Raw genomic sequence first — 17,045 nt, 5'->3', positions numbered from 1 at the left:
CCCGAAGCAACGTGGTAAAAACTATGATACAGCCCGTAAGTGGAAAAAATCTTTCTAAAGAAGGAATAGGAAATGAAGTTATACTTTGGTTGGTTGAAAAATAGTAATACACATTCCAATCATAGGAGGATAAGTATTTAAGCAAGCTCATTTCACATGCTTATTCAGATTCCCATTCTCATTTTATACCAAACTGGCACAGAATATGTGGTTTGGATAAGGGGGGTCCAAAGTAAATATGAAAGTAGCCTCATCACGCACAGATGAAATGCGATACCTTCCCAACCTTTCCTTCAAGGCATTTATGTATTACAACACAAGCCTTGCTCAAAAGTTTACCCAGGAAAACACAGGTGCATAAATAAATGACTTCAATCAGGCAAACTGAGCCCGCCAGGCTGGAAAGATTTTTCAAGTTTGCTGTGACATCATAATACTGTAGAGAGAAGCACATCAAAGACTCTTGACAATAACTCAGTTGACCAAAAATCTATCAATCCAATTCTATAGGTACAAACTACAGTATGTTAATGCAACATCCACTGATGTAAAATTGAAAGAATTTACTAACACAATTCCTATTAAAAGAAAAGGAAATTGTACACTTTCGATCTTAGAATATGAAGGAAATATACCTAACCAGCAACCTAGTGAAAATTGAGGAAAATTTATAACTTAAAAATTACATAAGAGAAGGCAAAGGAAAAACAAAAAACAAAAATGACTTGGGCAAAACTGCAAAGGACCAGGGTGCAACACTACACTCCAAATAAATACCAAAATATAAGCAAATCTCACATGGAACTAAGCAGAAGAAAACCATCTTCCAACTGAAAGTATACACGATAACCAACCCAGTCGATCATGCAGCAACACCCCGACCTGCTCCATCTAATCTACCAATACGACCACGTCCACAACCCCTTCCCCTTCCACGGCCACGCCCTGCAAAATCACCAACAATGAGAATTACCATCATGCATGCTCAAGGCCTAGTATATGATGTGCAACCTCATTCATATATGAGATAACAAAAAAGAAAATAAGAAATGGAAGAAGTGTGTGGAATCCAATGAGATAAATTTTGATCTTTTCCATCAGAAGCTTGATTTAAAAGATGCACCCTGTAAAACATGACATTGACTTAAAAAAAAAAAAAAACCATTTAATACGCCAGAACCCACCTGGCCTGAAACAAAAATTATATTGACAATACAATAAGATAGTAATTTGGGCATAACATTTATATTCCATCTGTAGGAGACTAGATGCCATCAACATGTAAGCTTACCACGTGGTGCAGGTGGTGCATCATATTCAGCATAATCATAGTAACCAGCAGGCTGGCCCCCATAGCCTCGTCCTCTACCACGACCCCTTGTTCGGCCACGTCCTCTGCCTCCATAGCTTCGCCCACTATCCCAGCCATCTCCATAATATTCTACACCTCCATTGTAATTCCCTAAGCACAAGAGACAGATTGCGCCCTAGTAAGCAATTTTAGCCAACTCCAATGAAACAAAACTGAATAAGTCAAGCAAAATCTAACAATAAAAAGATCAACCAGAGAGTTTTTCATGATTCAGAACCAAAGACATGAGCCAACTACAGTTATATAACAGCATATAAAGTGGTTGGTAATACCTCCACCCCAGCCCCTTCCACGACCCCGGCCCCGACCCCGACCCCTTCCTCGCACCATAGGTGAGCTTTCTGTATCAGATCAAATTTAAGTAACTCATGGTATATAGTCAAATATGTATTCTATGTTTGAAGAAAACAAATATCGATTCACCTCCTTCCTCTACATATTCATTTAAAGGTTTTACTTGATCAGCTGGGAGGGGAGGCTGGTATCTGCATGAGATGATACTTAAAATGTCAGGCAACAGTACTCAGGCCCGAAGCATGGCAGACCTAACAATGATATCGGATATCATATGCCCATCCAAAATGCATTTGTTCAAATCCCTATTTCATTCTTAAATTACCTCAAGTAACTAATTACAAAACCCTAAATAACTTCAACTAACTAATTACAAACCCCTAAACAATACTAGCATAAACCAACATCAAAACAAAATATGAAATCATCCTTCTCATCCAACAGAAGTCTTTTGTCAGCACAGATCAACAGAGAGACAAACGAATTGCAAATTAGCATCTTCCAAGATTCTTTCTCAAACGGAAGATAAAAGTTAGAGCTCAACCAATGACAGCAGAGTAATATTTATTCAGACATAAAAGACTGATGAGAATCCAGCAAGGGAATCAACAAACAGAGAGCACCATTATTAAGCGACAATGAACAAACATCAAAAAACAGGAAAAAAAAATGTTTGAAATTGAAGTGTATTACCAGTCTGTAAGAAATTTAGAACCAGAGGACAATGAGACAATATGTACAGCCACGTCAGCATACCAGACATTCACTGCTTCTAAAGTCAATAATATACAATATCTCGTCCCCGACACAGCATCAGAGTGACAAAAAAATTAGCAGTCAAAATGAAAAATCTTACCCATCATAATTATAGCACGGTGCCTCCAATATTTAAAACTTTAAGCTAAAATCAAGGGGACTTTAGTCATTTCTGAAATTACAATACTGAAGGCTCTTAAATATCAAAAACAAGGGACTTATACTCTGTTAAAATTGGAGACTCTGATGAATACTGGAAACAATGAACTTTGTTGAACTAGGGGAAAATAATTAATTTACTAAACAATATTTTGAAAACGGATCTCCAGCTCCCAAACCATTTAATGCCTCGTTTGACAATAACACTGTTATATTCGATAGGACATCCATTGAAAGATATGGCTAACACTCAACACAAAAGCAAGGACTACAGTACATATATGCTACAGCTATTATTATGACAGAAGAATTAAACAGTATTAATTCAATTGCTACTTCCCAAAGCAAAGCAGCCATTACAACATCCATCAGTAGACATCAGAAGCAGCCAAAAAGATATTTTATATATAAGCTCAGGTCATCACCCTGATTCCTAACTGAATTAACCAAGATGATCTTAACTTATGATATACGACCTACAGCTTTGAAATATTTAATAATTATAAATTATCTCCCATTGTATCTAAAAATAATCAATCATGTCAGAGAATATTGAACAATTTCTTACCCGGAGGAGGATGTGTCCAATTTTTTCTTTGACAAAGTAATTGTGATCATTGAAACATGGCGAGTAGTCTCCAACCTGAGGGATAATGAGCAAACCAAAGGGTCACTACTCTGCAACCCAAAAAAATGAAAATAGGAAATGGAGAGGGTGAACAATTCCATACGGAAGTAAGCCTTCTTCAAGAGGCTCCCACGTGTCTGTAATATCAGTCGAACCAATAGCATTATTTTGGTGCAGGCCAACAATCCTTCGCTGAAACAAAGAAAAAGATTACTCTCCAAGCAAGAGAAACCGATAAACATAGAACCAAGCATTGACCACATAAACACAGAGATACCTGCTTCCTACCTTGATCAGTTCAGCGATCATAACAGTCTTATTAATAGCTCTGCCCATTGCTTTTAGAACAACGTCATCAGATCCTTTCTCCTACATAATATACAAGAGGAATAAAGTGGACAATACAGTACTAATGAATATAAGTCGAAAATATAATATAATAGGCAATAGCTATTCTTAGATAAATCGATGCGTCCATGCATGCAAATCAAATTCAAAGAGAGGAAGGGAGAAAACACGAACGAAAGAAAATTGCAGCTGGCAAGTTTTCTAGAGTCTGAGATCAATCTAATACAGGAGTTCTACACAGCACTATCCCTCTTAAGAGGAAAAGAAAGCTAAAGCATAACACTCAATTTCTCGCTCGTAAGCATAAATATGGCACATAAAATTGTCGGTATCTTAAAACCCAGACCTTAGAAAAGTTGTTCTTCCCCTAGAAAAAACCATTGACCTTAAAGTTTGCTCTTTGGATGTGGATAAGCGAAATACCTGGAGGAGAGTGGTGGCATAAGTAATATAGTTCCTCATCCTGCCCTGAGTAGTAATGCGCATCTCATTCTCATTTATAGGAGTCTCAGCCTTAGGTTTCTCCACCCTCTGATATCTATCCATCTGTTCGCAAGCGCCAAAACACACAAAAAGCACAACCCCAAATTTTCAGAAATGAGGAATCAATAACATTCAACAATCTCCAAACAGAATCAAAACTAAAGCATGCTTGCTAGGGTTTATAGGCCAATCGTACAGTTATTGTGAGCGCTAGTTGGAAGCGAGGGCTTGAAGATTCGACACCAGGGTACGACAGTGCCACTCACTCCGTCTATCCTTGTGAGATTCTCTGTTGATTTGAAATTGGAAGCCGAAAGCTTCGTACCACACCAATGGAGTAGGATCGCGGTCTTATCGCCGACGTGACCGCCAAACGTAAAACCAACAAATGGGCCTACGGGACCTATGGGCTATTTTTCATTGCCTGACTTTATTATATTTAACTCGAAAATTATGTGTTGTACCAAAAAAGAAAAAAAAGATATAATATATTTCAAAAAATTAAAAAATAAGATATAATATAAATTAAAAATAAATACTATTTAATTTTTTAAAAAAATTCAGCACTCACCTTAAATACGTTTTTTAATCAAATGAAAAAAATTAATTTTTGCCCATTTTTTTTATTTACGATGTAATTAGTTATTATTGACTAATTTTAAAATTTAAATATTTCAATTTAATTGAAAATAATTTAATTAAACATATAATTTTAATCATAAAATGTTTTTATATTCTGTTAAATGCATAATTATCTAGATATAAAAATTAAATGCCAATCCTTTTACATAGAGTTATGGTTGCATTTGGCTCTCAACCTAACGGAAATATAATATTTAAATCCTTTTGATAAATGCTAATAAAATATGTCAATATAATCAATTTGGAGTTTAGAAGTTTATGAGATGTTTGATATTAAAAAATATAAGACAATTTTAGTGTTTTAAATCATAATTAACTTTTTTAAATGTCCTTGATAAATAAATTAATTAACCATTCATATTTAAGTGAGAGACTTTAATAAATAAGAGTAAATATAGACAAATAATATAAATTTAAAAAAATTAATTTATTAAGAATATAATTTAATTAAAAATTATATTTTTTAAATAGAGGGAGTACATATTTAACATCATATAGTCAAGATATTTATTTTTGATTAAATGAAGAAATGTAAGTTTTTGTATATCACTTATTTCATAAGAAACTCCTGTTATTAAATATTATTAACAACATTAAAATTCACTTCTCTCGTTTGATTCTCGGAGCTTTGTATCTGTATAAAAAACTTTGCTCGAAAGAAAACAACCCTTTGAAAGATGCCAAAGGTTACTCTCACATGCACATACTCATTAATGGCTTTTTCATAAGATAAGTGCTTCTAACTACCAATTTTCTAGCATTATAAATTTATAATACAGCTGAAACTTATGATTTTCTTCATACATTCACAACTTTTACTTTGTTGCCACAAAAAGCAAACCCAATTATTCACTATTTCGTTAAATCTCAAACATCAATAAAAAATAAAACTCAATTAGATTGTACCTTTATTGACAAATCATTAAAATTACCCGTACCACAAGCCCCTTTAACAAATTTAAAATTTTAAAGAATTTATTGTCAAAGTTAAATTTAACATGAACTAATCCAAGAACATTTAAACACGAGAATTATACGAGCTGCAGACGTTGGAAAACATGGCCGAGCTAACCTTTGAAACCTCCCTCACTTCGCAGCCCTTTCTCCCCCTTCCATCCTTTCTCCTATAAAAGGGGCATTGACGAGCACAAATTAAACTAAATTAAATTAGAATTAAAACACGTACTAGAAAGTAGAAACCTTAGAAGGTGTGATTTTGACCCACCGCGTAACATCACATGAACAGGTGTATATTTTACCACGTTCTCTTACTCAACCTATTCCTAGTGTCGAAAGGATAAATAAAATGAAGAGTCGCATGATAGTGAAATTACACAGATTGAATATGCCAAAACGATTCTTAATATCACCAGCAGATAACACAATTGATTCTTTACTTGGCCAACAGAAATCATAATTTGCTACATCAAATACAATTCATGAGTCAGTCTACCAAAACTATAACTCAAATTTGTGAGTACTCTGCTAGGTAAGAAAATGTCGAGCACTTGTTCAAGCTTAGGTAAGAAAATGTCGAGCACTTGTTCAAGCTTCTCCTTTAAACTTCGCTTCATATACCTGAGGTTGCTGCAAAAGATACGATACCGCAAGTTTAAGAAAGATGATCGGCAACATATAATGAAAATCAAGACACCGAAGAAATGGGTATAGACCAATTCAAGCATGAATTATGCGCTCATGAATAAGGCGATCCACAACAATTAGCCTCAAGAGACCAACTTATAGTCTAATAGACGGCTTAGTTAGTGGTAACTTTTTTTATTATCTATATTTTGCAGGAATAGAAATTTTCAGCATTTAGAATATTCAGTTCTGTACCCTAACTTCCCTCCCACCCACTTTTTGACTATTTCTCCCATTTTCCTTTTCCTTTCCTCCTTCTAGTCACTGATCTACATCACAATGTTTCCAAGATATCAAACAAGAAAAACAAATGAAGGCAGCATAGTATTACCATGAACACCGCTGAAATCAACCTGCGGGCAAACCATCTCATGTGCATTGCCTGTTGAGCACCACTAGCTGCTTGCACTGTTTCAAACCGTAGATACACAAAACCTGCACTATTTCTGCATGCAAGAGATGAAACGATTAAGGAGTTTCCCACAACTCGCATTTGCCATTTAAAATAAAAAAAGAACAAAGTAGATTCACAGACAGATGTGTGGACGAGTACCAGGCCTTCAGGAACTTACTTGTCAACATAAATATGCTTCACCCGACCAAATTTAGAACATTCTTCTGCTACATCCTCTTTAATATCCTCGTCAAAATCTGGTTCCGTCTGTTTGTAAAATTAGATATTAGTATATGCAAAGCAACATCACCTCACAAAATTGAACAGCATATCATGAAATGTATCGAAGCGGACCTCACTGGTTGGATCAAACATATTCTTCAACAGCAAACACTCGCTGGGGGTTCCAACTGGCTCTGCTCCTGGGGCAGGCATAATGGCTGTTGGGAGAGCTGACGCAGGTACCATACCTGGACCCCCAGCTGGCAAACTAATAGCCTGCTGGGCAGGGGCTGAGCCATTCACAAGAGGCACTCCACCAATAGACCCTGCAATGCTGCAGAATTTCACATTTGTTAAATTGATAGACAAGATAACCAGATAGAAACGCACACTCACATGCAAACATGTACAGACAAACCTTGTGGCAATACCAGAGCGGTCCAACTTTGCCATAAGCATCGCTCTAGATTGAGCATTCAAAGACTGCATAGAAAAGCAAAATATATCATTCAATTACTTTTGTAGTTAAAAAATTACAGGACAAAAACAAAAAGCAGAACAACTGGCTTAAGCTCAAACTCAAAGATAACGAGAAAAAGGAAATCAAACATGTAACCAGACCAGGAAAGAGGGAATGCTGGAAGTAATGCCATCCACATTGAACCTAAAGCCTAATGAAGATTTGGGGGGGGGGTTAGGCAACACTAATTTATCAAGACATTTTTAGCATTTATTTGATATATTCAATTAAGAGAGGACAGCACAAAAAATAGATATTTATCGATTTTTGACCCAAAAATATAGGCACCAATTCTGAACAGCACCAAAACTTCATACACCTGTCTGTCATACAGCAATGGACTCAACAATCTGCCTACATTAAACATAGATCTTAAAATAATCGTAGCTGATGAAATAATATCAGAAACACAATTCCAGCTGGTCAAAGCATCAATCAGTGTCAAGTAGATATTCACTAACATTTTTCAGTTTCTTAGTATTAACTAAGATTGCAATATTGTTCGGCAAGATTTTAATTATAGTCAACCAGTGAAAAGCAATTTTGCAGTACTCCGTCAAATGAAGTTAAACTTACCAATCCACCTTCATCATCATCCAAATCAGCAGATTTTGCAGTTGTATCTTGGCCTCCAACATGATCTGTAACCGATGAAACCTGCGGATGATAAACAGAATAACTCAGACAGGAGCAAGCAAAATGATCAACACATGAGAACACACACAAGAGGGAATAAGGATCACTACCTTGATAGTCCTACCAGCAATCTCTAATTTCCCATTCAAACTCTGAGCTGCCTTGGCATGTTCGAGATTAGCAAACTGTCCAAAGAAATTAAATGGATAAATAAAACTATTATATCCACAAAGGCATTTTTAATAGTCTATCAGAGTAGATAACTAACTTGCACAAAGCCAAAACCCTTGCAGTGTCCGGTCTCCATGTCAAGGGGTAGCTGAACAAGCTCCACTGGACCAAACGGCTCAAAAATCTAAACCAAAAACAAGAAACAACAGAAGTTGGTGAGTGATAAATCAAGATTCCACTTATTAACAAGCTACTTACATATCATTGTTGATGCACAGTTCCAGTTTCAAGAAAACTAATTCGTTGGCTATGACAGGATGTGAAGTTTGTTATGTTAAAAAGAATTCAATAAACATCAGTCCTTTGTATTCCTGATCAACATGCAAGAGAATTCATGCCAAATACATCTCTTTGCTCATCCCTCATAAATCAATGTACAGAAAAATTATGAAAAGAACCAATTACCTCCCTCAGCTGACCCTCAGTCATGTTAAAGTGAAGGTTCCCCACATAAAGTTTCCTGTCCACTGCTCCATATGGTCCTGCTACCCCTGCACCTCCACTGGTAGTATTAGACTGAACCAGGTTCTTTTCAGCCTCTGAAGGTTTGACCATCACAGGTTGTCCCAGAAGCAGTTGGCCGGACAGGGCAATTGCCATTGGCACTGACATCACATCATAAAATTCAATGTACCTGCATCCCCACCAAGAACTTACATAAGTTTTCATACCAATAACATTCAAAAAGTTGAAATTAAGACTTACAATGCATAAAGCAAAGAGATGTAGAGAGAGAACTCTAGCGAAGACAGTTCTAACAGAGTTTCTTTTGTTTATCTGACTCATGCAAAGAAAGTATTAGTTAGTGAGATAATAAAAGTTGAAAAACCTAGAGCACAAATTACAATGACCGCTAAAGTAATCCAATTATGTGATATTGGTGACACCATCAATAATCATAGATGTAGAAAGTCCAAGGTAGCAAGTCATCTCCACTCATCACGTTCACATGTACAGATCAAATCCCTTAAAAAAAGGCCCTGACTTATTGAGAGGCAGCTGGCCTCGTACAATAAATTGTCAACTAATCTCATGAGCTAAACAGCAATGACATCACAAAATTCACGCACACCTCATCTAGACACCTACCACAGTCACACATGCAACAATAAAACTAAAACTAAAACAAAGGAATTCCTCCAATATGAGATTTATCATCAACTTTATCATAATCCCACCCCATAATTTGCACAGATGGCCTTCAAATCATAATGGAAGCAAAAATAATGAGAAGGCTCATCAATAAGATTGATATCCTCACTGCATGGCAAACATAGAGGACAAAAATTGGGAAAGGAAAAAAGGGTCACGTCACTACCTTGAGCACGCAGCATGAATTGACTAAACATGAGTGCAAGGTATTCCCATCATCCCTCATCATATCGCAATGCTAGTTCATTTAAGAATACAGTTAAATATGATTCTTAATATTAGATATCCCAATACCATAATAGGACATACATACAAGCTAAATATGTTAACTAGATGGCACATACCCAACTCCTTTAGACCGCCTTGAATTCCTATCCATGATCAAACGAACATCCCTCACCTGAAAATGAAAGCATTACAACAGAATATAACAAGAATTATCAAATGGCAGAATTCACCGATGACTTCTTCCATATGATATGCTCCGTAAAATATAATTTATTTTCTTTTTTTGTGACAAACAATGGTATCCAAAGTCATGTTGGACTCTGACTAATCCAAATTCAAGCAAACTCAATACGCAAAAATAGAATGTTAGGACTTAAGGAAAGTCATTATACGACTTAAAACTGAAGGCAGAAAAGTAAATGCAACAGCAACCAAATTCAGCTTAATAATTTATATTCACTACACTTTAACACCATCTCAAACAATATGATGTTTATACCCTCAATCATCAACTGAAGAAAACCAGCAAAACAAGATTTGGAAAAATCATACAAACCGATAGTTCTAATGGTAAGTTAGCAACAATGGGATTCCCAATGCAAGTGATTAACACATCACACCAAAATACCAATGAGTTAGGGATCACACCCAAAATAAAAAAAAATCTAACCTTGCCAGCTTTCGAGAAGAATTCATAAACATCTCTCTCTGTTGCTTTTAGAGGCATCTACAATTATCGCAAAAGAAAATGGCAATCATCAGTCATGCGTATCAAGTATCTAAAAAAGTATGAACAATCAGAGAGAATGCAAACCCTTCAACCTGGTATGCAAAAACAGTTCTCTGATCCCTTTCTGGGTCTGCCTCAGGTTCCACAGCCTCTTTCTTATCCCTAAACCTCCTGCAATATAAATAAAATATAATTGCATATAACAAATTGTATAGAAAAAATGATCTTCAATAACTTCCATGTTTATATAGGGTAAGGATGAAGTATACGCTAGAGTTTAAGATGGCGCTATATCCTGAAAGGTTATAACATCTCAATGACCCAAACTTTCAAGCTCAAACAAAACTCAGTCAAATAAATGCATACCAATCAGGTCTTCTGGCCAAGAATTTACCCCTCAATTTTGTGTGAAAATTTATTCAGAGTTGTTCATGTTGCAATCCTATCCAATTATTCAAAATGAGACTCAATGATCAAGATCAAATAAAAAATATCCCAGTTATTGATTAAACAATAAGTTCATGGTAGGAAATTTCACCACAAATATTTAAGTCTCAAACACACGAAAAAGAGAAAGTCACCACCACTTGCTCAAGTTATGTCATAGATGAGCTACTATACAACATGTCTAGGTAACAGAGTGATGGTTTCGATTTCACGCATACAATCGAGAGAGGGAGGGGGGGGAGAGACACTTTAGGGTGTCTCCTCCAGTAAGATAGAGAGATCAGATACACCATTCTTTGACAAGGTAAAAAGTGGAAAGAACAGCAGGAGAATGTGAATGGCATAGATTAATTGGAAAAGAATAGGGCAATATTACCGGCACAAACATACGTTAAAACAGAAAATTTCTCAACAATAACTTCAAAAGCCCAAAACTTGAGGGTCAAGCTTAACAAATACATTACTTACTTACGAGAATATAACCATTTCAATCTGATTGTTATATAACTGGGAATGAGTGGGAACTACTAGAGAGAAAAAAACCATAAATAAAAGAATCCAGAGTCATTTTAACTGTATGCTAGTCTAAATTTACTCAACCACCTGTGAAAAAACATGGATGATAGGGAGGGTGAACAAACTCATCCCATAAGGATACGTTTTGTTTAGCCAAGCCTTTAAAGTTTAGACAAGGCACAGCAGGCCAAAAGATGCATTTATTCATTCAACCAAAATAAGAACTTCAGAGCTAGTTAATTTAGCCTACTCTGGCTTCTTCTTCGACTGATACCCTTGAGTGATTTTCGGAGTGCAAACATAACAGGTGTAGGGAAAAGAGAACCTAATTTAATAGAACCGTGGCTCAACTGAAGCTGAACGGGGCTCACCAGATGGATGGCAGATAACACAAAATCACACGCAGAACAATATTCAGAGTAACAAGCAATAATTCACAAACAATATCGGCAAGAAAGACCATTACCGGCTATCTCTAGTCTCCAATTCCCGTTCTCTTTCTCTATCTCGTTCAGAACGACTTCTGCTTCGCCTGGACCTCTCTCTCTCCTCCCTCTCTTTCTCCCTTTCCCTCTCCCTATCTCTCTCCCTTCTCTCCCGTTCCTTTTCCCTCTCCCTATCTTTCTCTCTTTTCTCCTTCTCTCTCTCTTTATCCCTTCTCTCTCTTTCCCTCTCCTTGTCTCTGTCTTTCTCCCTATCTCTTTCCCTGCTGGTCCTCCTTTCTCGCTCCCTATCGCCGTCCCTCTCTCTGTCTCTGCTACTCCTATGCCGCTCCTTTTCTCGACTAGACCGTTCTCTCTCGCGGTCCTCACGATCTTTCCTCGACCCATTCTCGTCATCGCCCCTGGACCTCTTGCTCTTCTTGTCTTCGCCGTCGACATCATCATCGACGTCACGCTTCCGGTAAGCCCTCTCACTCTTGTCGTTTTTCTCCTTGCTCTTCGTCAAATCTTGATCTCCCTGCTCCTCCACTGTCTTCTCCAAGTAATCATACTCGTCAAAGTCCATAATTTGGTCAAGTTCGCAATCTCAAGCTCACCTGTTCGAGGAAAAGGCGAGGACAGTGGGTTTCAGAAATCGGAAATTCTAGGGTTTTGGGGTTTTCTCCGGATAGGAAATACGTAAATACTTCGACCGGATATATCCGTCGTTCCGGTCTAAATCCTTCGCCTCGGACACATAAGATGAGTTTTGGAACATGTGTTAGGAATCTAATGGAGACGAGCCTGCCCAAAAACTCTTTTGTGTTGACTTATTTAAAATAAATAAATTCTTACGAGTTACAAATTTGAATGAAAGGCCCAGCCCAACCCCGGATACCCCGGCATATGGCTAGGTCGAGTCATCGTACACAACCGAGCCTGTTTCGGTCCAAACAGATTTCGGAATCAAAAACAATAAAAAGAGAGAACAAAAGGAGGTTGACATTAATGCATAACTCTAGATGTATATAGTTGAATTAAAAGTTATAAAACTGACATGAGAATAAATTTAAGTTTGCAGATTAGAATAAAATGTTGGAATATTTATTTATTATGAATTAACATTAATTAATAAGCCCAATAGATTGATCCTTATGATCTTGTGTGGATCGTGATAGGTGGACCACACAAGTGAACCCAATGGGTAGAGACTCAACTCACAACCCAATAGCTGTCAGTTATTTTATATCTTTTAATTGATTGAGTCAGAGATAATGAAACTAATTATTTTATTTTAATTATATAATATGGCGATTACCAATCTGATCTATATAAGTTGATCAGTCGATAACCGCATACACACAACTCATTCTTCTGCTTCCATTATCTCTAAACTCTGTGAAGGCTTTGAGGATCAGTTGGTTATGTACCTGTCTATACTCGAGGTAATCGAGCTTTCTCAAACACTCATGGATTCTTCATGCATGCATACATTACTTTACTTGTTTATATGAATTAAGATATACAGATCTAACATAAAAGTCAACTATTTTAACGTGCCTTATATTTAGGCACTGTTTGGGTAACCTCCATTTAACATTCTAGAATTTTAGCACTTTTTGTTTGGGAAAAAAAATTGGGAAATGAATATACATTATAGAAATGGATTCAAAACATAATTGCTGAGATTATAACTCAAATCTTTATAATTCTTTGTGATTATTTTATATATTATGTTGGTGTAAATTTATCATATCTCTATTTAATATTTTAGAAGATATTTTTTATTAAACAATATCATATTTTTAGTTAATAAGAAACTCTATATATCTTGTCTCTCCGTCTCCCATAGCAAAGACAATTATTGTAATTTTTATTTTCTATAGTGAAATAACTCGCTCATTGCTCGTGGGTTTTTTTGTCTCTCAAATTGTGGGTTTTCCCATGTTAAATTTCTTGTGTCATCTTTTACCATTTTCTATTTTCCAATTATTTTATCTTGTTTTTTTTTTCGCTGATTATTTGCTCACTTCCTAATAAGTAGTACCAAAGCCAAGTTTTTAATTGAAAAATTTTCATGATATCTACTGTTACAAAGTTTGACATGGAGAAATTTGATGGCAAGATTATTTTTGCTATTTGGCAAGTTCAAATGAAAGTTGTTCTCACTCAAAATGAGTTGAAGAAAGCTTCACTTGGAAATGATAAAAAGTCGGTGACTATGTGTAATAGCAATTTGAAGATTTAGATAAAAAGGCTCTTTGGGCTATTCAACTATGCTTATCCAAGAGAGTTTTACGAGAAGTGATTAATGAGACCAGTATGGCTTCATTGTAGTTGAAGCTGGAATCTCTCTATATAACAAAAAGTTTAGCAAATAAGCTTCGTCTCAAAGAACGGCTATATAACATTTGTATGGTTGAATGTACTCCTATTTAGTCTCATCTTGATGAATTTAATTTTCATTATTATGGATTTAGAAAATATTGATGTCAAAATTAAAGATTAAGATAAAGTTGTTTTGTTGGTTGTCTCATTGCCTCCTTTTTACAAACATTTCAAAAGGATTATACTCTATGGAAATTTAGATACTCTAGTCTTTAAAGATATAAAATCTAATTTATTGTCCAAAGAAAAGTTTGGTCTTGAAGTTTATTCTAAGGACATAGGTAAAGGTTTAAAGGTGAAGGGGAGAAGTAATGAAAAGGAAGGTACTAAATAATCTAGATATAAGTCTAGGAAACATAAAACCAAGAACAATGATAAAACTTGTAATTATTGTAAGAAGTCAGGTCATGAGATATCTCAGTATTATAGGCTAAAAAAGAACTGTGAAAGGGAAAAACAAAATAAGCATCCTCAAAAATCATCCGTTAAAGTTAATGTTATTGAGATGGAGTATGATGGTAATGTTTTATTGTTTGTTTCCTCTATTGATAGGAGGAATAGAATTGACTAGATTCATGATTCTGCTTACACTTTTCATATATGTCTTCATAAAGACTGGTTTGCCACTCATGAATTTGTTGATCGTGGTATTGTTTTGATGAGTGATTATAATGAATGCAAGATTGTAGGAATTGGTATAATGCAGATCAAGACTCATGATAATATTAGTAAAACTCTTTCTGATGTTCGTTATGTTCCCAAGGTAAAAAGGAATTCGATCTCTTTAGGTATTCTTGAATCTCAAGGGTATAAGCATTCAGCTGAATGTAGAGTCCTTAAAGTTTCTAAATGTTCTCTCTTTTATATGAAAGGTAAGTGTCATAGTACTTTTCATGTATTGTAAGGTTCTGCTGTTACAGGTTTAGTGGCTATTTCAACATCTATGCTTGATGATCCTCACACTACCAAATTATGGCACATGCGATTGGGCTATATGAGCAAGAAAGGTATGAATATTGTATGTAAGAAAGGTCTCTTATCTGGTCAAAGTATTGATAAATTATAATTTTATGAATCTTGTGTTTTTGGGAAACACAGAAAAGAGTTAGTTTTTCTATTATAACTCATAACACTAAAGGTGTTCTTGACTATGCACATTTTGATCTACAGGGACCTTTAAAATATCCTTCTATTGGAGGACGTCGTTATATGATGACTATTATTGATGACTATTCTCATAAAGTTTGGGTTTATTTTCTCAGATGTAAGAATGAAGCTTTCTCTTATTTTTAAAAGTGGAAAATTTTAGTTGAGAATCAAATAGGGAAAAAAGTTAAAAAGTTGAGAACAAACAATGGGTTAAAAATGATTTTAATGAGTTGTATACTAATAATGGCATTGTTATACATAAGACAATTGTAAGAAAGCCCCAACAAAATGGTGTTGCAGAATGTATTAACAGAATTCTACTTGAGAGAGCACATTGTATGCTCTCTAATGCTAGGTTATGGCATCGGCATGATTTATGGGCAAAAGCTACCTCCACTGTATGTTATTTGGTCAATCGTTCACCTCACACATCACTTAGTTTCTAAGTTCCAGAAGAAATTTGGTTAGGTGATTTGTTAATTATTCTAATTTAAGAATTTTGGAGTGTCTTGCATATGTACATGTTAATGATGGTAAATTAGCTCCAAAAGCTAAAAAAATGTATATTTTTTGGATATACATATGAATCTAAAAGATATTGGTTATTGTGTTCTAAGTCTAATGGGAAGAAAGTTATTTTTAGTTGAGATGTTACATTTAATAAAGAAGCATTATTTTTTTTCGAAAAAATTCTTGTGTCTCTCCTTCTACTGATGCAGGTAATGAGCAGAGTACTAGTAAAAAGGTGGGGTTAGAGGTGAAAGCTATTTCTCCTTCTTTTATTATGAAATCTTCCTCCGATAGAGGATGTAATGATCAAATATATGATGATGTTACAAGTACCACCCCTACTATCTATCAAGAGCAAAAATATTCTATTGCTCAAGATCGTCCAAGAAGGAATATTAAAAAGCTTGCTTGATACATCAATGATGAATTAGTTGCTTATGCATTTTTTATTGTGCAAGATATCCTTGAAGGTGTTGAGCCTTTTAATTACTCTAAAGCTATTTCTTATGCTAATTCATCTAAGTGATTGTTAGCCATGAATGAAGAAATTGAGAGTCTCTATGAGAATGGTACTTGGGACTTATGTGAGCTTTCTAAAGGCAATTGAGTCTTAAGCTGTAAGTGGATATATAAAAAGAAAGATGGTATCCCTGAGGTTGAAAATGCAAGGTGGAAGGCATGATTAGTTGTTTGAGGAGGTCATCAAAAGGAAGGAGTTGATTTTAATGAGATTTTCTCTCCAGTTGTTTGTCATACCTCCATTCGTGTGCTACTTGAATTTGTTGCTTTGTTTGATTTGGAGCTAGAGCAACTTGGTGTTAAAATAGCATTTTTTTACATGGAGAACTCAATAAAGAGATCTACATGAAGCAACTTGAGGGATTCATGGTTTCCAAAAAGGAACATTACATTTGTCACTTGAAGAAATCTTTATGTGGCCTAAAACAAGCTCCCAGGCAGTGGCATAAAAGGTTTGATGCTTTTATGATTGAGTAAGGCTTTAATAGAAGCAAAAATTATAATTGTGTTTTATTTTAGACAATTTTCCCATGAGTCCTTTCTATATTTGTTGTTCTATGTCGATGATATGCTTATTGCTTCTAAAGAGAAATCTTTGATTAACAAATTAAAATAAAAACTCATTAAGGAGTTTGATATGAAGGACCGTGGTACA

At 35.4% G+C, this 17,045-nt stretch overlaps 2 protein-coding genes across 2 annotated transcripts; both read right to left on the bottom strand.

Moving 5' to 3' along the window:
* Positions 1-461: 461 nt before the first annotated feature.
* On the bottom strand, positions 462-4,440 carry LOC129309241 (uncharacterized). The gene is made up of 9 exons (XM_054950713.1): positions 4,237-4,440; positions 3,981-4,103; positions 3,498-3,578; positions 3,313-3,401; positions 3,150-3,224; positions 1,796-1,857; positions 1,645-1,713; positions 1,292-1,462; positions 462-945 (listed from the first exon to the last, which is right to left on the bottom strand). Exons 2-9 carry the CDS (start codon positions 4,101-4,103, stop codon positions 863-865), a joined length of 753 nt encoding a protein of 250 aa, XP_054806688.1. The 5' UTR covers positions 4,237-4,440; the 3' UTR covers positions 462-862.
* A 1,564-nt stretch (positions 4,441-6,004) lies between these two features.
* LOC129309057 (uncharacterized) lies at positions 6,005-12,613 on the bottom strand. Its single transcript, XM_054950401.1, has 13 exons — positions 11,869-12,613; positions 10,532-10,610; positions 10,380-10,436; positions 9,826-9,881; positions 8,735-8,963; positions 8,367-8,453; positions 8,209-8,283; positions 8,039-8,119; positions 7,361-7,425; positions 7,075-7,276; positions 6,899-6,987; positions 6,658-6,772; positions 6,005-6,269 (listed from the first exon to the last, which is right to left on the bottom strand). Exons 1-13 carry the CDS (start codon positions 12,408-12,410, stop codon positions 6,228-6,230), a joined length of 1,719 nt encoding a protein of 572 aa, XP_054806376.1. The 5' UTR covers positions 12,411-12,613; the 3' UTR covers positions 6,005-6,227.
* Between the last annotated feature and the right edge of the window lie 4,432 nt (positions 12,614-17,045).

This window comes from Prosopis cineraria, unplaced genomic scaffold, assembly GCF_029017545.1.
Source record: "Prosopis cineraria cultivar Desert tree isolate PC_DT_omini unplaced genomic scaffold, ASM2901754v1 PC4, whole genome shotgun sequence".
Taxonomy (NCBI): Eukaryota; Viridiplantae; Streptophyta; class Magnoliopsida; order Fabales; family Fabaceae; genus Prosopis; species Prosopis cineraria.
Note: the sequence above shows the minus strand (reverse complement) of the source record. Positions and strands in the feature narration are given on the sequence as shown.

Bases quoted from the DNA above. Each gene is read 5' to 3' on its own strand.
- LOC129309241 (XM_054950713.1), bottom strand. From the start codon at position 4,103: ATGGATAGATATCAGAGGGTGGAGAAACCTAAGGCTGAGACTCCTATA. The intron at 1,714-1,795 runs GTGAATCGATAT...GATCTGATACAG, and splicing joins TGAATATGTAGAGGAAGGAG to AAAGCTCACCTATGGTGCGA. The intron at 946-1,291 runs GTAAGCTTACAT...GTGATTTTGCAG, and splicing joins TGCACCACCTGCACCACGTG to GGCGTGGCCGTGGAAGGGGA.
- LOC129309057 (XM_054950401.1), bottom strand. From the start codon at position 12,410: ATGGACTTTGACGAGTATGATTACTTGGAGAAGACAGTGGAGGAGCAG. The intron at 6,988-7,074 runs GTCCGCTTCGAT...TTTTACAAACAG, and splicing joins TGTTTGATCCAACCAGTGAG to ACGGAACCAGATTTTGACGA. The intron at 6,270-6,657 runs GTAATACTATGC...TATCTTTTGCAG, and splicing joins TGATTTCAGCGGTGTTCATG to CAACCTCAGGTATATGAAGC.